This window comes from Phasianus colchicus, chromosome 23, assembly GCF_987193195.1.
Source record: "Phasianus colchicus chromosome 23, bPhaCol1.hap1.1, whole genome shotgun sequence".
NCBI lineage: Eukaryota > Metazoa > Chordata > Aves > Galliformes > Phasianidae > Phasianus > Phasianus colchicus.
In genome coordinates this window covers 6681371-6702330 of record NC_143458.1, presented here as the reverse complement: position 1 = coordinate 6702330, position 20960 = coordinate 6681371, and the positions used below count along the sequence as shown (strand labels likewise).

At 51.0% G+C, this 20960-nt stretch overlaps 1 protein-coding gene across 4 annotated transcripts in view; it reads right to left on the bottom strand.

The window, feature by feature from the left end:
- Positions 1-20960, bottom strand: part of KIRREL3 (kirre like nephrin family adhesion molecule 3) — a 237949-nt gene that overhangs the window by 25535 nt on the left and 191454 nt on the right. For all 4 annotated transcript variants that reach the window (XM_090123503.1, XM_090123504.1, XM_090123506.1 and 1 more), the window contains 3 exons: positions 5428-5585; positions 4165-4315; positions 940-1045 (listed from right to left, as the gene is read on the bottom strand). In XM_090123503.1, the coding sequence (XP_089979629.1) occupies positions 940-1045; positions 4165-4315; positions 5428-5585 (415 nt within the window). The remainder of the gene's footprint in view (positions 1-939; positions 1046-4164; positions 4316-5427; positions 5586-20960) is intronic.

Genomic DNA, 20960 nt, shown 5'->3' with positions numbered 1-20960 from the left:
GGGTCATGGTAGCCCATCCCCGAGGTAATAATCCATCTCTGATGTAACCCATCTCTGATGTAACCCATCCCCAGAGGAGCCTCCTGTGCTGCTACAAACCCACGCTGGTGCACAAACATCACAGACTGCCTCCATGTGCACCTGACTGCCAGCCCTGCTTCCCTCTGCAATGGTACAGCCTGCAAGGGCACAGCCACGGTGCACCCTACTCATCACTCCCTCCAACACTGCCCAATTGGACTGACTATGGAGCGCCTGCACCACCTTCTGTCCACGTTTCTCCTCCTCAGTTTCTCCCCTTTTTGGCCTCTCCAGTGCCAAAGTGCAGCTCCAGCCCACGCCTCCCTCCCGAGCTCTGCTGGGCTGCACGTGGCTGCTCGAGTACCCACTGATGGCACTGCAGTGGTATTGTTCAAACCACAAAGGAGTGCACAAAGAAAAGGCATTTTCCAATTTTCACATAATAGACTTTTCGCTCATTTTTCTCATTACATTCCCAAACAGATGGCTCTGCCAGCTCTGTGCCAGGCCTCTGTCCTGCTTTCAGCTGGGATGGAGTTAATTTTCTTCCTATTAGCCAGTGTGGGGCTGTGCTTTGGGTTTAGGATGGTTTGCTTTTACCCTGATCATTCTGGGGGTGCATAATGGGAGGGGACTGAAGTAGGACAGCTGGCCCCACCAGGCCAAAGGGATATTCCATATCTTAGGGCTTCATGCTGAGCAATAAAATTGGGGGGGGGGGGCTTGTCTGGGAAGGGGCCGCTGATGACTGGGGACTGGTTGGGCTTTGCTTGGCTTGTGGTGAGCAACTGCATCGTGTATCGCTTGTTCCACATATCTGCTATCCTGTCCTATCGAGCTCCCTTTGTCTCCACCCGTGAATTTTACCTTGTTTTGCCTCCTGGGGTGTGGTGACAGTGAGCTGGACGGCTGCCTTACCTGTACTGTGTGACAGCAGGGTTGGCCTTGGCAGAGCAGTGGAACTTGACGGTGTTGTCCTCCAGCACCGGCTGTGGCTCCACGGACAGGTTCACCAGGGGGGGGTCTGCAAAGAGACAGGGATGAGCCCATCATGCTTCCAAGCGTGGAAGGCAAAAGGCAGGGCAGCACTGAAGCTCTGGGGGCATAGAAGAATGGGCTATGAGACCCCTTTGGGCCACACCAGGCTGTCCTCTTGCTCTGGAGCTCCTCTCCTCACCAGCCTCCAATCCCTGCTCCAATCCAAGCTGCTCCCTCCTGGCTGCCACGCCACGCGCTGCTTGACACAGCATCTCCCTTCAAAACCATTAGCACAGGCTCTGATTCCCGTTTAAGGAAATCAACCCTCTTTGAAGAGTTCCCATTTAATATCTTGCTGGGTAATGATGATCTTTTGTCTACCCGCTAACTTGAAAGTGGCATTTCTGCTCTTTCATCAGCCTAATCATCTCTGCCAAGTCCTTATTGGTGTCACAGGCCTCTCGGTTCTCCCGGCTGCTGCTCTGTTTCTCTTTTCCTTTTACAAGATAAGCATCCGAGTGCTTTAACAGCAAACAAAATTTAGAAGAGAACTGATGAAAGCAAGTGAGAAAAGGGTGCAGCGCTGAGATGGATAATAAGAATATCCAGAACAGTTTTAATTTCTCCTGGTGTCTCGGGGGGGTGGTGGATCTTCAGCTTGAGATACGGAGAATGAGATCTCATTAAAGGGGAGAAAAAACTTCATGTGACAACATCGGACTGCCACCTCTGCCCGCCGCCCCCATCCTCACTGACCCCTCCACCCCCATCCTCATTGACACCCCTGCAGCGTTGGGTACCACTCTGCTCTGTGTCCCCATGACCCCATGGCAATTTACTCAGCCAGAGACCTGAGCTGTTGCCAGCAGAGCCACCTGCCTTTCTGATGGGAAATTATGACGGAAATTATAGGTATTTTCAATTTACCCTAATCTCATTTTAAAATGTGCAATTCAAATCACAATAAAGATGGGCGCAGTTGGGAATATAAATGAGCTTCACTAACATAACAGCCCAGAGATATATAGCGTGCTCCTAATTCATTCGCAGGCATCCTGACACTTCCCCATTGTTATACAACAACAGCTAATCACCTTCCTTTGTTAAGTATGAATCACACTTCTCTTTAGTAGCTTCCCCATTGTTTGATGGTTTAGTGGCTGTGCCTACGATTTACAGAGAAGCCTCTTTGTATTAAAATGAGCCTGGCTCCCTCCTCGCACTCCAAATAAAAAAAAAGTAGATTAAAAAAGAGAAGGAGCAAAGGAAATGAATTAAAATTTCTGATCTTCCCTTTGGCAAATGGGCCTGGGCTCCCCAATACCGCAGCGAGGTGCCGCGATGAGCGTCGGTGCGAGCGAGTGTTTGGGGGTATTTCATGGGGAAAAAGAAAAGACACAAATCATCACTCATCGGGATGTAATTCCACACGGTTAGAGTTAGAAGTCCTGCCCGGCTTCTTGTAATTAATGTGAGCAATGGGATCAGGGCCGGGGGAGAGCGTGCATCCCTGCCAGCGCACCGACCCGGCGCTGCAGAGCCACGGCCGGCACTGCGCTGCCCAGAGAGCCGTGCTGGGTGCGAGGCAGCAGGAGGAGCTGGAAGCAGACCGTGGAGCCTCCAGCCCCGACCCCTTGGTGGAAAGCACGAATGGGAACGCATTGCTGCGCCGCCAGCAGAGAAAGTCACCCACAACCCAAACATGTGGACCTGCTCAAATCCCTTCTTGCCATGAAACGAAGGTGGAAAAATGAGTAACTGCACACACGTGTGTGTAGGCTTGGAGCAAGTGGCTTTGGATAAGCAATAACCCTGCTCCTCCCATCCCAGCACGCTGGATGTGAATTTCCATAGAGCCACTGGGCTCTGGCAGTATAAATAGTTTATGGCATATCAAACTATTAAACACGATTTTAATCCCACTTGTGATGTTCGGTGCATAACTCACAGGAGGCTGACTTTGATGTGGCTGGTGGAACAGAAATCACATTGAACAGATGTTCCAGCTGGAGTTGCTTAGTGTTTCCATTACAGACTCAGGCTTTTTTTTTTCTTTTTTTTTTTTTTCCTTGGTTCCTTTTTCTCTCTTTCCTATTTTTTTGGAAGGTGGAGGTGTTTATGACTCAGCTCTTTCCCTGCTGCCCAGGCTAAGACTGGCAGTGCCCATGAAAGACTGAAGGGAGCCAGCCTTGTGCTGCACAGGACATAAACCAAGGCACCTCTTTGCAGAGTGCAGGCTGCTTAATCCATCCTGGTGTTTTCCTACCCTTCCAACACCCATCCAGCCTTGGGAAACTGATATCCTCGTTAGACCCCATTAAGAACAACATACTTTTAATAGCCAGATAGGATATTATTATCATTACTTTCACAGCACGGAGTATTTAATGGCTCAGAGTGGAAATTGGTGCTCCTTATTGGGTCCTTTTACATCAGATCCCATCAGGCTCAGGGATGCAGCTCACATCTCCTGCACTGCACAGTGTAATGATGTCTCTGGCTCTGTGTTGTTTGTGAGAACGCACGTGCATCTCCAGCTACTGTCACTGTTTGCAGGCTGTGAAATAACCCGTGCTATTATCTCATTTTATCTGCCCACTTCTGTCAGGACATGCTATACAGAGACCCAAGAGCCCGTTAATCTTCCGGCAGCAAAAAGCTGGAAATCTTAAATGGTGAATTTTCTGCTGTGCTTGAGTTTGTTCAGGCAGTTTTAATTGGACTCTGGAAAGCAGCTGGCATGCTAATATTGAGCACCCCGCATTTGCAAATTGTTGGTAAATACAGCTGGAGGAATTGTGTGTGCAAATGAAGCCCGGCTGGAGAAGGGTCAGGACGTGCCTGAGAGCAGCGGCTGCTGCAGAGGTGGGAGAGGAGCTGCAAACTGGGATTTTTGAGGAAGGGGTGGTCATTCACCCCTGTGAATGCCCAATCCCTGCAGTGCCCAAGGCCATGGACAGACCCTGGGCAGCCTGATGCCCCATGGCAGGGGTTGGGTCCCTTCCAACCTGACTGTTCTATGGTTCTATGATCTATAAGGTCCCTTCCAACCGAAGCCATTCTGTGATGCTTCCATGACCCCTCTGCACCAGTGGTAGGAAATCTCCATCCCCATTCCTGTGACGGAGGCTGGGGGGCAGGGACCGGCCGCTGGCCGCTACTCACGCTGGATGTCAATAGTGACTGAGGTCTCCTTCCCGCTGGGGATGGCTTTGTTGGTGGCACGGCAGACGATGCTCTCCCCATTCTCAATGTCAGAGGGGGTGATGAAAAGGGTGCTCATGATGCTCTCCCTCTTGCCGTCACGGAGAAGGGTCTGTGAAGGGACACGGAGATGTAAAGAGGTGCCTATAGGTGCTACCTGCTGTCCCCTTCAGTAGGGTGGAGTTTTGGGGTCTTTAAGTCAGCTGTGCCTCATCTGTGCTGCCCGGCCGACTGCGCTGGGGCTGCAATACAAATCAGCTGGTGGATTTGAAATGCAGAGAAACAAAGGAATTCTCACTTGGAGCAAATGGTTTCAGGCGATCAGTAACCTGAGCAGTGTGTCTTCTTGGTTGAGTGGAATATCCAGATCAAATGAAATCTGGGTTGGATTTTAATTTCATTAGGAAAAAAAAAACAAAAACAGAAAGATAAAAACTGAGGTGTGGTCTTAAAGGGAAGATTTTGGCTTTTTTTTTTCCAGGGATGCTGCTGGAAGGAGCCTGAATGGTTGTGGCGGGGAGAAATGTTTATTAAAAAGATCTTCAGGAGCTGGAGAGGAATGTGTCTCGCTCTGAACTTTGAAGTTGCCTGCATTACAAATGGCTGTAAACTGACCCATTTTGTGCCTTGCATTTTGTGCTTTAGAAATTTTCATTAGAAATGTCAAGTGTTCCCGAATCCTTAGCACTTACCAGGCATCAGGCTTTGATAAACAGGAGAACATGTGGGCACCCATTCTGAGTACACTGCTGATTGCTCTTTGATGTTTTCCTTTATGACCCAATAAAGGCTTTCCGTTTAAATTAAAAAATGCCAACAACCCTGACAATTTTTCATAGAAAACTGCAGCTAGAGGCGGGGACATATGTCACTGGGAAAAAAACCCTTCTGTTTCAGAGCTTCTGCTACAGCCAAGGTCAGTGCTGGCTTTGCTCCTCAAGCAATACAAGCACAACACCCAGATGGGATTCTGGGGGGGAGAAGTGGGTGTTCCAGGTGATGTATAAGCAGTGTGAGCATGCAGAAAGCCAGGTAGATTTGGGCAGAGCCCACCTCAGCACCAGCTGGTGGTGCATCTTCATACTACTGGGGGATGCTGCATGGAATGACATAGACTGTGGAGCTGAAGGTGCTGCTCTGATGGCTTTGGGGCTGCATGGAGGACCCCAAGACCCTTCCTGAAGCAAGGGAAGAGCAAGTAGTCCCCAGCACGCACTGCCTCACCTTGGAGTAGGTGGCCCCATTGACGACTTCTCCTTTCCTCATCCAGATGATGGAGGCTGCTGGCTTGGCGTTGTCTGCATGGCAGGTCAGGTTGAGGGGGTCCCCTGCTCTCAGGCTGATGATGGGTCCCCCCATAATGACGGGGTCATCTGGAGGAACTGCAAGGCAAGGACAGGACGGGTGTGAAGGAGGTGACGACGTGACAGCATTAAACAAACCTGCTGCCAGGGCTGGGAGCTCACCCCGTGTCAGTGTCTGCGATGGGGACATCACACCATCCCCATGGGACACTCTCAAGTCAAAGCCCACTTATTGTGAGCATCAGCAGTGCCCCAAGCAGGGCTCCCCTGGCAGCCCTCATTATGGAGGGGCAGAGCAGTGCTGAGCATGCTTGTGCAGCTTTGATCCTCCTTTTGCTTTCACTTTATCCTCTGTGCCACCCTCTGGCTGCACAAAAGGCTGTGAAATTCCTCTCGCTCAGGCTCACCACTGCCAAGTCTTTTCAAGCATCTCTATCCCTTAAAGCAGGCGTTGCTGGGGGCGGCGAGGAGATGTTTAAGATCTCAACATGCCTTTGAAACAGCCGTGGTCTGACAGCCTGTGTGAGCTGTATCCTCATCACAGGGCACAGCTCTGCTGCTACCACAGCCAAAAGCATCTCTGTGTCTGCTGGGGAAGAAGGAGATACGGGGCACAGTGACTTTTTGGGGACCAGTCCTTGAAGCTCGGCACCTTAGCATGGCAAAAGGTGGGAGACTGGGCTCCCACCCTGTGCAGGGGGAAAAAGCATTCCCAAATGAATCATTGAGCTTGGAGAAGACCTCTCAGATCCCCCCATGCCCACTGCCCACGTCCCACATCCCGATGCCTCTGGAACACCCCCAGCTATGACCCCTGTGCAGCTGTGCAGTGCAGCACTGCTCTTTGGAGCAGAGGTGCTTCCACACACCGGCCCTTTTCGCAGAGCTGGGCTGCTCTCAGCTCACAGCTGGCACCGTGCGATGCCCAAACTGAGCTGTGCCCTTCCATGGGCCCAGGAACATTCCGAAGAGCTCCTTGTTGGCTCCCCCAAGCCCAGCGAGGAGCTGGAAGGGGATTATGCTCTCTGACAACTGGAGGTGACTGCCCGCCTCGGCGCAGGGCTTGCAGTGAGCAGACGTGCTGCCTGCACACCAGGCTGCTCACACAGGCATCTGCCAAACTCGGTGAGTAATGAGATTTTTCGGCTCAGCGGGTGGAACCCAAGAACTGAAGGAAAAAAAGCTTTTCTACATGGATCCTGAATGCGTATTTCTCAGGCAACAAGAGTGAAAAATGTGAAAATCTGTGTTTTTGGGGTTAGTCAAACTGCGTCAGGCCCTGGAACAGGGGGATATGGAAACCGTGCTTTGTTCTGATGCTGTTTAATTACTAAGGAAGTACTTTCACTTTTCAAAAATAGCCATTTCACTGAATGCATTTATACCACCTTCAAAAAAACAAACAAACAAAAATGTTTTCCAGTCGTTCTTTTCCCCCTCACTGAAGCTATTAATTGAATTTGACCTCAGCTCATGAAATATTGGAAACTCATCTTGTGCAGAAGGAAGAAGCCCAGCCCATGAGCCTTGCTCTGAAGAGCCTTTCAGAATGAAATGAAGGGACTGTCACGGGGATGTTGAACATTCCTGGATGATGTCCTGCCAGTGGCTGCTCCCTCCAACCCAGAGCATCCTTCTGCAGTGCCAGTGTAATGCTGCTGATGGAGCCTGTGGGACTTCACAGCCCCACTCAGGTGTGACTTCCCAATGCCAGCAAACCCACTTTTCCAACCTGCGTTGCTTCTGTTTCCCCGCTGGATTAGGAGCAAGACCTGGGAGCTGAAGGGGTAAGGAAGAGAAAAGGAGAGAACAGGTCCTGACTGCTTCTTCCCAAGTCGTTCTCATCCACAGGTACCCACATGGCCATGCATTATCGATGGTCTCCAGGCTCACCAAGCACAGGAGGAGAGGGGCTGCTGACAGCAATCAGCGATGGCTCCCAGCAGCCCTAACTCCTGCAAAGTGAAGGGGGATGCACGCCTTCCCCTGCCCAACTCCAGCCTGGGGAAGGAGAAGAACAGAAGATGAAGAGGGGAAGGAATAAAGGGAAGCAAGGAGCCGGCAGCGCAGAGCCATGATCCATTATTCATCCAGTGCTCCCAGGACTGTTGTTATTATAAGGCACCACTACAGAATCTGGCCTCCTAATTTTTAATCACGTAGCGGTAGAAGAGCCTTCCTGATTAATACAGGATATAAATAGGAAGAGCTGTTTGGGGTTGTGGGCTTCTCAATCCTGACAGCAAAGAGCAGGGAGTTAACCTTCACATGCCGGGAACATCTCTACAAGGAATAAGAACAGGGATGGATGAGCAGAGCATGGCTGTGGCAACCATTGCACCCATGGGCGAAATGTACGGGGGGCCTCTCCAAAGGGACCTCCAAGGGGGGGGCCGCAGACCTCCAGAGCCTCAAGCTGGAGATCTGCTCTTTTTCTGACCATAAACAAAACTTGCAGAAGAAAAAATGCCAAACTTCCTGTCATCAAAACCACAGTTTTCTGTCAAAGCACAGCCCTTCCATCACTTGGTGAGTTAAGTTAGAGGCCTTCCTGCATGCAGCTCTGCCTGCAAGCTTTACCTGTGTGATTAACCAATGGCAACACACAGAATCTCTAGCACTGAGCTGGTACCCCAGGCTAACACTGCTCTGACCAAGAATGAGCATCCATGTCTGCGTGCCGCTGGCCATCAGACAGCTGGACAGCTCTGCAGCAGGCAGACGGAGCCTCAATTACCCTCAATATTTATTGAGATAACAAGATCCTGCGGGCAGGAGTCTCCTCCTGCAAGTAGGGAAAGCAAAAGGCTCTCCTGCCGCCAGTGCCGCTTCCTAATTAATGCTGACTGCTTTTTTATGTGGCTGCTGGCAGCTCCTGGGCTGGGGTGCACAAATCCTCCTGCGGGCAGTGCCAGCATCCCTTCCAAAGTGCTCCTGGTGGGGACGGCACCTGGTGCAGGGATGGAGCTGCTGAGTGGCCCTGAGAAGTGCTGCGAGCGATGCGTTAGAAGGAATATTGAGCTGCTATGAGATGTGTGTCTCCATGGAGCCCAACACCTCCCTGGGGAAGGGCTGCTGATGTGCTGCTCATCTTCGGGAAGGGCTGGGTGGTGTTCAGTGCTCTGTGTGAGGCCAGAAACATGCCAGCGGTTTGCCAGGCCTGAAGCAGAAGGTCTGAGCACACTATGAGCATCCCAGCACCCTGCTGGGTGCCACCCTCAGGTTTCTGCCTGCCCTCAGTGGCAGCCAGAGGGACCCAGAAACTTTGCTCTGGCACAAAGAAGTGTTTGTGTATTCAGATGTGCACCGCAGGCTTGTCAAGGACGCATATTTGCCTCTTGTAGACAAGTCAAGCTTATGGGGCATCATGCTACACCTGCTCAGAGTGAGCGTATGTGGGCACCGTCCTGATCTGCACGCAGCTGCTTGTCAACTGGAGCATTCTGCAAAGCAAACCCTTGCAGATTCAACCTCATGCTGCAGGACCAGGCTTGCAGCTTGCAAGGAGCAGGGTGTGACCTGCAGTCCCCTGAGAAGATGCATCCCTCTCCAAAACAGGGAGCAAGGAATGACCTGAGCTGCTTCCCTGCTGGATGGGAGCAAATGAGGTTGCCTTCATTCTGCCAAATAAAATGAGTGTGAGTCCATCTGGTTGTGGTAAATGGGCTGGGGAAGGCTGGGAGAAGGGAATAGAAGGAATAGTTGGACACTGGGGAGAAAGATGGAGCTAGCATTGCAAATTCTTTGCAGAGGAGCCTGGCAGCTAAGGTAAAAAGGGACCTGACAGCAGGGGGACAGCACTGAGTCTGCAGATGGGGTCAGTCAGATTTCCCTTTGCATCCTACATCTGCTGAGTGTTCCTGACTGCGAGCTGCTCAATGTCTGAGTGCCCCATGGTCCAGAGCTTTCCCAGTCCCTGCTGTGCTCTGGGAAGGGTGGCCATGGGATGGGGCAGTGGGCAGCCTGCAGAATGCAGAGCACTCTCTGGAAGCTGCCTGGCAGAGTGAAGGAGGAAAGGAAAAAGATGCAGGCAGTGCAGCCTGGGGAAAACACGCTGAAAAATAAATCAAAAGAAACAAGGGGAGCAAGGGAGAAAAATAGTGATGAAAGTTTAAATAGTGCATCTCTCCCTCGGTCCTATTTGCCTGGTGAGTGTTGGAGGCAGCGAGAGTGTGGGTGGGCTCAGCAGTGATGTGGCCTCTCCATCCCACACAGGGGACAGAGACACAGGAGGGGGATGGCTCTGTGCCTCCCACACCCCACAGCCTTCCTGCTGGCTCCATCTGTCTGCAATGCACAGACCCTCCTCACATTGCAAACCTTCGTGCTAAGATTTCCTACAACATTTCCCTTCCCCCCTCCCTCCATTAATGATATCAGTTCCCATCCAGCAAATGAGCAATTTTTAAATATTGGGCTTTTCCATCCCCACTGGGATTAAACCCAATTTCTGGCTGTAAGGGCTGTCAGAGGAAACACAAGTGGATCTGACACGGGATAAGTGAGCATTTGTATTCTACTGAAAAAACCTTTTCTGCAAGGAAAAAGCAGAAGTTTTCGCAGCCCCTCCAAGCTCTGACAAAGCGCGCAGGTGACTGCCCAGGTATTGATCTTCTGCTTGAAAGATTCTCAGCACAAAGAGCAACAAACTCCACGTTTCCTCTTCCAGCTGAAAAGAAAACACCAACCCAGCAAATCCATCAGAGCTGATGGAGCAGTTCCCATTGAGCAGGGTGCAATGGGGGTGCACAGTGAGGGGAAACTGAGGCACAGCCACGGGGACACACAACCACCACTGCACATCATCCTGCGTCCCCACTGCTGTGCTGAGATGGGACCTGGGTGTCCCCAGCTGGAAGGACACCAATGATGGGACACATCCAGAGCATGGACCTCTGCCCCCACCACCTTCTCCTTGCTTTCCTAAAGGCCACGGCTTTAGCCAGCCATCACAAGGACTGGGGAGGAGGAGGGAGGTGCACTTTGGGGTGAAGATGCATGCATGGTTTTAGGGTGGCACGTAGGACTGCAGGATGCTCCATGGGGTGGTGGAGTCTCCCAGCCCCATACCCAAAATCCCCCATCAGGGACCGACTTCAGCTTTGCCATGAATTAGCCACAAAGCCAAGGCTGCACTTCAGCGCAGCGCTCTGTCCTTCAGCCACGCAAAGCAATAAAGGGCAGAGCAAATCGTTACGGATGAAGCTGGGACGCATCGGATGGGGTTGATCAATGCACAGCACTGCCTTATCTCTGACACTGGCCAGGGCCAGATGTTCTGAAGGAAGCCAGCACAGCCCTGCCGCGATCAATCACAATGTTCCCAGTGCTGACACGTCTCGGCCCTCTGAAGCTGGTTATCAGCAGCCACACAGCTCTGTGCATACGGTAAGGAGAGGTTTTGTCCCGCAGACGCAGCCCTGGGATGCCCTTGTCTGCACTCCCCCATGCAACCTGTCCTGAGGCCATTCAGCTCTGCACAAACCCCTCTTTAAGATCAGTCACCCAAGTTTTCAAAGCTCGGTTGGGAAGGGATCCCCTCTGGCTGCTCTTCTTTGAGCACATCCCCACTGCACCAAACCCATTCATTTCCTTTGAGATATTCTTCCTCCCTCTAAGATCCCTGAAATGCCATGGGCTGGAAGGCAGCACCTCCCCTAAGCCTATGTTACCCTTGAGACCCCAATGGTCTGAGCAGAAATGACCCCATCAGCCACAGCAAAGCAGCCTCAGAGGATGCGATAATATTTCTGCTGATGCTGATCCAGCCCTCCACCTCTGGGGAGATCCTCATTTGAGGGGCTCCATCAGCCCTTTCCCATCATTCCCACTATTAAACAGAGTGAACTCTAAAACACTGAGCTCAGCCCTTGCAGGATGCTGCAGCAGGAAAATTGGTCCAGCTGCCCCCTGGATACAGCCAAAGACAACACAGCTGTGTGCGTGGCCATGAGCTTGAGATGCTCACTGCATCCCATCTGAAGGGCTGCAGGAGCCCTTCTTACAGCTCTGTGTGCCCAAAGATGGATTTCCATGGCATGGTACACGGACGGAACGTTCCCAGCACTACCAAAAGAGGGAAACAGCATTTTGGTGGGAGCAGAAAGGGGAAGATGAGGTCTGGGCGGGTTGGAGAGCTTTCATTGCATTGAGATGTGTTTCCCATCCTGGTTATTTCTGAGCTTAGAAATTTAGGTCAGTTTTGCTAAACAAGAAGTGCTGATTTAGAACAAAAGGGGATGGCGTCAAAAAAGGCATTTCAGGTTTTCCCACGCCCAAACTTTCACTGCAGGAAGGCTCACATGAAACAAGAGAAACACAGATCCCTCTGCTCTCCTCTTCCAGCCAACTCTGTGGTCTCTCAGAGCAAATGACTCGGGTGAATTTATTTGAGATTGCAAAAAGGCCGTGCCATGGGCTGTGCACAGAGCAGTTAGGGCTGCAGAGCTGCCTGCAGATCCCACCAGGAACTCACTGGGGGTTGGGACAGGCAGAGAAGTGAGAGTTGGACACACACAATTCATTGCAATGGAGAAGGGGATGCTGCTTCCTCTGCCCTGGGCTCGTTTCTAGTGCTGTGGTGAACTCTTTGCTGCACTGAATGAATGCACAGGGAGGTGGAGGGACAGCCAAGGAGGGAATTTCTGCTGTGCTGGACTTCAATTCTGTACTGAGAACATGAGGAGGGAGCCCAGAGGCAGGAAAGAAAGGGAAGCAGATGAGAAACCTGGTATTCTTCATTTACTCTAGTTAATTTTAGCCTAATTTGTTCTTCTGTAAATATCAGCCCTCCTTTAATAAGTCAGTGCGGCGATTGCAATGTAATCACCCAGCGCATCATAAAAGAGTTTCTCTGCTAATTGTTAGGAGGAAGTGGAGCTGTTCTGTGGCAGGTATGGGATTGCAGAGAGAGATAATTATAACCAGATCTAATTAGTAATTATAACAAACCTCCGCTAGAAATGGCTTTTAGTTAAATATGCCCCAGTTCTCCCAGCAGTGCTGCAGAGCTTGAGGAGCAGCGCTGGGTTCTGGACCTGCAGCCTCACCCTGTGCACAGGATCCCAGTGTGCAACGCAGAGAGCTGGAAATGCAGTGCAAGCAGCTGAGACAGGAGAGGGTGCTGTGAGCACAGCAACGGAGGTGCTGGGGGTGCATCCTGGGGCACTCTGCTGGAGTTGAGGATGCTATGGGATCTGGGGAAGAGGAGCAGAATGGGAAGGGTTGAAGAGGAGCACCTGAGAATGCACTGGGATTGCTCTACATGCTGTGAAGTGCAAAGAAACGGCAGGGAAGTTCATCCATCCCTTCGTGCTGCTGCACAGAGAGGGCTGCCAATCTGGGGGGTGCAAAAACAAGAGAGAGAAGGTCATTCAGGAGAAGGGTATAAACCCAAGAGATGGACGTTGGCCTGGGAGGGATATGGATTGAAGAGGGGGATGCTGATCTAAGAGCGGGGTGCTCATCCAGGAGGAGGATGCTAAAACAGTGGGGTGGGCATGGGGGGATGCTAATCCCAGAGAGATGCTCATCAAGGTGAAGGATGCTAATCCAGAGGGATGTTAACCTCTGAGGGATGCTCATCAGGAAAGGGATTCTAATCCAAAAGTTGGATGCAGGGATGCCGGCCAGGAGCTGCCCCCAGCTGCCGGCTCCTGACGCGTGGGGTTTGAGATCCTATGGCACTGTGGTTGGGTGCTGCTGGGCTCCCACTCCTCCCATCGCAACCCCTCGCCACCCACAGCACCGACCCCGACCGCTTCCCAGCTCTGTGCAAAGTGATTCAATTAAGCGCCGGTTCACAGAGAGTGCTAAAAGAAAATCAAGCGAGCGAGCGAGCGCCCAACAACAACGAAAAAAATGCCCCCTGGAGAATAATTTTCTTCTATGGATTTTTAAGACCAGCGGCTGGAGAATCACTTTCTCGTTTTTGTGCTGTCTCTCCAGTCAATAAATAAGAGGGAAATAAAGGATTTCAGAGAAAATAGAATGCAGTCAAAAGGTAAATTGTGGTCTTAAAAGCCCCTAAGAGACTGTCACCGACTTTGAAATGTTTCCTGGTTTGAGACCATTTCTTCCTGACTACATGGTTTCCGCTCCTCAATTTGCATCTCGGGGAGGCAATCTTTAAAACTGATTTTCCCCTGGTTGCATTTCATCGGCACAGAAACTAAACAGGCGGCTGCATTACAGTAATAACATCAACATTTCAGCCACCTTCGCCTTAATTATTTCTCCGTCTTGCCAACAGGACCAGTTAAAACAGATTTATATTTTGGTGTGGAGGAGGAGGGGGGGGGTCTGTGTGTGTGGATGGGTGAGATAATCTGGAGAAGCCCATTTCTCCCTTGTTATGTGTCACCGTAACAAAAAAAAAATAAAAACCAAACACTTGAGGTAAAAGGTTTGGGCCGTTTAAGAAATAATGTCAGCGTTTCAGCTGTCTTTTGCTTAATTGTTTCCCTCTCTCAGCTCTGCCACCTGAACCGGTTTAGATAAGATGGGAGCCTGGATAAGGAGGAGGAGCTGTGCCCTCTCGGGCTGATAGCACTGCCTGGCTCTGCCTTCACCATCGGCCAACGTGGAGCTGAGCGCTTGGGAAGCCATGCGGCGCTGCTGAGGACGGTGCTTGAAAGGAACACAGTGGTGAGGAACGCACTGAAAGTGCTCTGAGTCAGCCGAAAACAACACTGAGAGGCCAACGGCAGGCTGCTGGGAGCAGGTGGAAAAGGCCTCTTAGGTCATCGAGTCCCTGCTCTGCCGAAGGAGCCCCCGGACCCTCACAGCTCTCAGACTTCCCTCCTCCCAAGCTGCTTTCATGCCGACGACGATCCCTATTTATAACCTTCTCCCCTCCTGTTCAGCTGCGTGCAGCTTTATGACAGCCAGGGTTCTCCTTTTTATGACATTGTTGTTCTTAAAGTGGTTTTATCACCTGGTTTTATTGCAGAACTACGGCGTGGCACCCAAATGCCACAGCAGTGGGGAGGAGAGCGCAGCCTGCCCCGGAGCGGTGAGAGCGGCTGTGATTTGGTGATGGATGCAGCACTTCTTATCTGGTGTATTTCTATCCACAGATACATAAAGCATTTTGTGATCCCAATGGATGCAAGGAACTATATAAATGTAAATCATTATCATTGTCATTAAATACCTTCTGCATCTTTTCAGTCCACCAGTTGGAATCAGAGGCGCGCGGGGCAGCTGCTGTCTGAGCTGGAGCCGCTGAACCGAACGCGAGAGGGGCAATTTTTGCCTTTGTTAGCAATTAGACGTGCTGTCATAAAAGACTTTATTTTCCCTGTGCAATTTTGCATGCTGCCTCTTGATTTGAAAGTCACTTCTCGCCCACCACGAGGAAGCGGCGCGGGCTCCCCTAGCAACAACCTGAATATGAAGCAGCTGCTGGGGCTGTGCGGGTGCTCCTGCACTGTTTGAACCCTCTGTGAGTAGCATCCTGCAGCACCACGGGGAGAGAGCACCTGAAAGCATCCCCATGCAGCGGGGCAGCATGATTTATGACCGAAAGAATACAGATACCTGTGGCCAAAATCACGACTCAGCAGCATTTCTGCCCAGCCCCAAATAATTGACTGCATGGAACTGCCTTCTTTTGGATGTTGCCATACTGCAACCAGCACTGTGCTTACAGCCCCAGGCTGCCTGCTGCTTCTGCTTTCTTCCTTTCTACAGGATCTGAGCCTGAAGGATTCACTCAAGGTCATGCATGGAGCCTCTGGCAGACAGAAACTAAGGCAGATCTACGTGCTGGGCCATACAACACTGAATTCCCTTGTACCATGCCACCAAGAAGGCAGCACACGGTGTTCTGCCACCAGTGCCCAACCCATATCATGCCACCGAGCCCTTTTTCCCTCCTGCATCTCCATCCAAAAGCCTGAGCACTTCTACTGCTCCTCATGGGAATCTACCTCATCCTCTGCTTCCATTTCATCTCCTGCTTTCTGTGCTTCCTGGGAACTCCCCATTGTTTCTTGGGTCATTTCCTTCCTTGCACCGATGCCCAGGAGAGGGGTGACCCTGTGGAAGCACCTGCAGGGGATGTGTTGTGTAGGAGCTGTGTGTTGGCACCCACAGCAATGCTCAGCATCAGTTCCATTGACACTTCCCAAAAGGAGATGGCTGGTATCAGCCTCCATGGTACAATGACAGAGCACCAAAGTTCAGAGCAACTCATAGGATTTCATCTCCCCTGGTCATGATAAGCAGAAGAGATAGAACAGGAGAGCTCTGATTGACATCCACAGGTCTCAGCCCAGGTCCCTCCCAACCTGTAAAGGCTCTGCAATATTTAATTAAAGGAAACAAGTTTTCCCTAGCTCTTGTTTTTCTTTTCCTCGTGTATTTTTTATTTTCCCCAGCACTGCGGAGCCACAGCCTCCTGCTGCCCAGGGGAGATCTTCCATTTAGCTACCTTTTCCTTTCTCATTTCATGCTGCAATGGAGATTCATCAGAGGTGTTAAATCCACGATTTGCCATGACTCCCCCACCTCACCCGCTGAGCTCAGGGTCGAGAGCAGCATCTGTGCTAAGCTCTGCACCCCATCCTTATCCCACACTGCCTAGGGAATGAGCACAGTCTTCATCTCATGGCAGTTGTGGCTATGGAGACCCAGTCGTGTTTGGACATCATGGTGAAGGAACGTGGGGTAAAGGCTGGCTCTCAGGCCTTTTTCACATTCCAGATGGATGTGAGATGTCAGCTGCTAACCTGAGCATCCTTAATGCCAAATGCCGGAGGACCATTTGTCCAGCATCTGCCATAGCATGAGATAGATATCCCTGGGGTGAGGCTATTTGCCATCAATCACAAAGGACACCCATGGGTGAATCATGAGATGGTTACCCAGATGTGAAGTCCTGCCCCAGGCAATCCCTGCCCTGGCCTCAGGTAGGGGGGAACTGATGTTCAGCCCCAGGGCTGGCGGGCAGAAGGAGCACCTGATGCTTTCCTGCTTCCTGGCCATCTCTGCCCTTGCAGAGCCTTGGGCTCGTTTTTCATCCAGGGGATCGATGGGGAATCGGGGGCTGTTGCTGCAGGGATGTCACGCTCTGAGGACCTCATTGCTCTCTGCCAGCTGCCAAGGGGACAGCAGCAGTGCCAGCATCAGGTCGCTGACAACCTGCACATGATGCCCAACCCCACAGCACTGCAGTCTGTGCCGTGTGGGGAGGGATGCAGGAGATGTGTGTGATGCAGATGCAGGGGAGCGTGCGCAGGGTACAGATGGGGAGATTTTGTGATTGGGAATAAGGGAAGGGATGCGTGGGTGTGCAAAGCAAAGGCGGCTTTGCACAGACACGTGCTCTGGTTTCCACAAGCTCTATGAGCGTGGCATCCATCAGCTCATTACAGAGCACAAGACTCTCTATGGCAGAGCTGAATGTTCCGTGCTTGCTAAATGCACAGGTCAGGCCCTCCCTGCATCAAGACAAGAAATCACAGCTCAGTGCAAGAATCCTGACATTAATCATTCCTAAATGTGTCGCCTCCCATTTACTGGCCACTCACTCTTCAGCATGCGGGTAGGAGTGCTGAGGACGGAGGCAAGGTGAAGTTTGATGGGAGGTGGCATTGCTGGAACCAAGGCACAGAGTCTAGAGAGAAGAGATGAGCTGCCAGGCACCCAAATCTCCCTTCAGCATCCAAGCTGGCTCTGCGTCCCCAACGCTATCCATTAATTTACCTACAGCACAAGACAGCCTTGCCTAACCCCAGGGCACAGGGCTTGGAAGAAGCCTGAATTTTGCAGGCTTGTCCATAAAATAGCTTGAGATAATGACTCCAGGGTTGGGCTCACAAAAGCCTTCAGCTACTCCATCTTTGCATCGGTGTGATGGATGCAGCAGAAGGGCGGGTACAGCTTTACTAGGAAACCAAGCCCTGTTTACAGTCTCCTATATGTGCCAAGAGTGTGATCAATAAGACGTTAATCTATAGTAACAGAGGAGGCATGCCCACATAGCATGAACCCAACACCACGATGCTGTGAGAGGGGCATCCAAGGGATAGCATCAACTGGCTTTGCCCATCTCCTTCCAAGGTGAGAAAGCAGCGCTCGTGGGGCTGCCCCCCATCCTCCTCCACCAAGGAGCTCAGCACCCACCCCCCCCCAGGACACCCCTCCTCCCCCTCTGCAGGCTCTGAGCCGGCTCTGAGTGCTGTAAACTTAAGCTGCTCAGACACAGCATCAAACATTTAAGTTATTTGGGATTTGCGCTCGATTGTTTGATGTTGCTGTTTCATTCTCAGCAGACCCGGTTACTGTTTTGCCACTGAAAAAATTCCCAGCAGAGAAAGCAGCTTCATGAAGACAGAAACTGTTTCAAGGCTTTTCAGGCTATCAGGAAGAAAATGATTGCATTTCTATCACCACATTTTTTTTTTTGTTCCACATTGACATTCTGACTCTACATGCTGGTTCAGGCTGAATTTTGCATTCAAAGAATTTAATTCTGTTAAAAAGTACAGGAAAATAGTTGAGATAGCTCCAGGTTGGACCGGTTCACGCTTTGAAACAGCCCCTGTTCCAGTTTCTCACTGCAGCTTGGCATTACAAACTAATACTGAAAAATGGCCTTTCCCAGGCCATAACCTCTTCATTTTCTGATCAAACTCTGCTAAAGAGCAGGAAAGCTGAGAAACGCAGACGTCTCAAGCTGCCAGTGATCATTCTGGTAATAGAAACAGCTTACTCCGCTCTGCAGGGGAGGGCTGTTGAGGCTGGGATGGAAAGAGACATTTCAATAAAATAAGAAGCTGAAAAAAAGAGGAAAAGGGTCGTGGCTGAACGGGAACCACGCGGCACCACGGTGACCTTCCTTCTTCCCACCCCTGCCTTGTGCCATCGTCTAAGGCAGGAGCTCTCACTTCAAATTAACTTAATCTGTACTGTTCAATAATTCATGTTGATTTAAGAAAGCTTCGCTTCTAATGAGATGCACGCGAAGGCAGAGTTAAGGCTGGAAGGAGCCGTGGAGGAGGAGAATTGAGACAGTGGAAGGTGATGTACGAGTTAATTGCTATCAGCTGACCACTGCACCCATCCTTGCAGCCCTGTGGTCCCCCCCCTCCTGGCTGCCACCAGGCTGCAGCATCTCCCCAGGGCCGACCTTTCCCCATAGTGGTACACAGAGCCACACAGCCTTTAAATTCCCGAAGTTTGCATCCTGGAGCCTTCAAATTCCCACGTTCTGGTTCCTGGAGACTTTTCTCACCCTCCTGCTGCCGGGGCTCACCCCCTGCCCCCCTTTTCCTCCCTCTCCTCCTAGTTTCTCCTTGCTTGGTTGCATTCAAGAGCTGGGAACTCAACACTAATTAACGTGCCTGCAAATCCCAGCTCGGCTGGCAGGGCCGCCGATTCCTTCACGGTCCCCCGGGTGCAGAAGGCTCCACAAGCCATCCCTGCGGCTCCTCCAGCTACACGGCTGGCAGATGCATATTTTAACAGCACACATCTGTTGGCTATATAATCTCTTGTATTTGCCCTCCCTGCTCCCAGCTTTGATGGAAGACCGGAGGGAACTCTCCGATGGTTACAGCCGAAGTGTTTGCTTTGCAATTTCGCTCGATTGCTGTCTGATTTTATTTTTAAATTTCTCCAAGTCCTAATCAGGCTCTTACTTTATTTAATTAATACCCCCAGCTTGGTTAAATAGATCATAAATTAAGAAACCCTGCCATTAAAGATGTACCAGGTAGCAAATAGACCTCCTGTGGCTTCTGAAATCAACCCAACAGCCTCTGCCTTCCCAGCACGTGGTCCCAGAAGCTCACAGCACACCTTCCAAGCTGCTTTGGGTGATCTGTCAGAGTCCCTCAGACCTTTCTGGGGGCACATGACTGGCTGCGCAGCCCCCAGATGCCTCCACATCCCCCAAATTCCATTCTACCACCCAACTGCACGCTGTCTTCCTTGTTGGACAGAAGTCCCCAGGAATGACAGTGCCCCAGAATTGCCCTGGGGCAATAGGAGGACACAGAAAGGGGCTTCTTCAGCTTCAGGATGGTCTGTTTGGGTTCCTGAGCAGTATCTGTCTCTGAAACCCCACAAATACAAGACTTCTCCCAATGCTGATGACATCAAATGCTCATCTGTTTGAGTGCTTGGATTTCCAAGGCTATGGAATGATCTGTTCCACTACATTTAACCATGTAGACTTGAAAACAATGTGACAAAACCTTAAATATTTAATTAAAATATGGTGTAGCTCTGCATCCGAGCAGGGGAGCAGGAGACAGCAGCCCCATAGAGCTGTTGTCAGACATGAATGACAGCAGTTGGAATCTGAATTCCGAGGCATTAGGGGATTTCTTGATACCAAGGAAGTGGAAAAGCTGGCAAGAATGGACAAAGCAGCACCAACCCATGCGGAAAACCAGGTGAGCAAAGTATGCTCCAGAGGACACAGCCTGGGTATGACACAGGAGGATGGGGTGAAACGGCCCAACAGCACAGCACAACCCAACTTACAAACACACGCTTGGCCTCCCGAGAGCACTATACACATACCACAGCCAAGTGCCAGGAGACAGTGCCAGCTCCCACCAGGTGGGCAATGGATGGAAGCATCTTCCCACTTTGTGCTCCCTCCCACCCCCCTGGCCAGCCCTAAGCTTCCTCAGAACATCTGCAGGCACACATCCAGCGGGAACAATGGGAACCAGTGGGAGCAATGGAACCAGTGGGATGCAGAGCCCCATCCTCTCATCGATTGGGTTTACTCTGAATGTGTCTAACTTTAATTTTCCTAAAAGGAAAACATGCTGCAAACATAAGTTGCCGAACATCTTAGGTAAATGTACCAATTAGCAGCTACATCTATACGCACATAAACATTAACTACCATCTATTCAACACATTCCATAACCCCAAAGATAATAACGATTTCCTTTTGATCCACAAAAGCATCTCTCTGCTCAATCAACGCTCAGAGCACTGACGTACGCCTGTGCTCCCTGGGACTAAATTAGTTTTGAAATCTTTAGCTCTAATTAAATAACATTATTTCTTTTGTCTGGCTCCAGCAACGTCTTCTGACTTCACAGCAGAAGGAGGAGGCACAGCTTGTAGGGGCTCACGGAGGCTTCATTCCCATATGGGGCCATGCTAGGGCTTAGAGCTGCTGCTTCACTGAGCAGTAGGATGGGTCAAATGGAAACCATTGATGTCAGCAGGCCAGGGAGGGGAGAGGATGCATGTGGGGGAGGTTGATGGTAGGGACTGGACAGAGTGGTGGAGGGAACATCACAGACCAGAAATGACAACTTGTTTTCTCGGATACTGGTGACACACCCACAGACAGAACCAGTAGCTTAGCAGCAGCCACAGGCACAGAAAAAAAGCCACTTGCCTTTGGAAGGTCTCAGCCATGCAGGGATCTCCAGCAAGATCCCCTCACCTCCACTGCCAACCCTGAAGTGAGGGCTG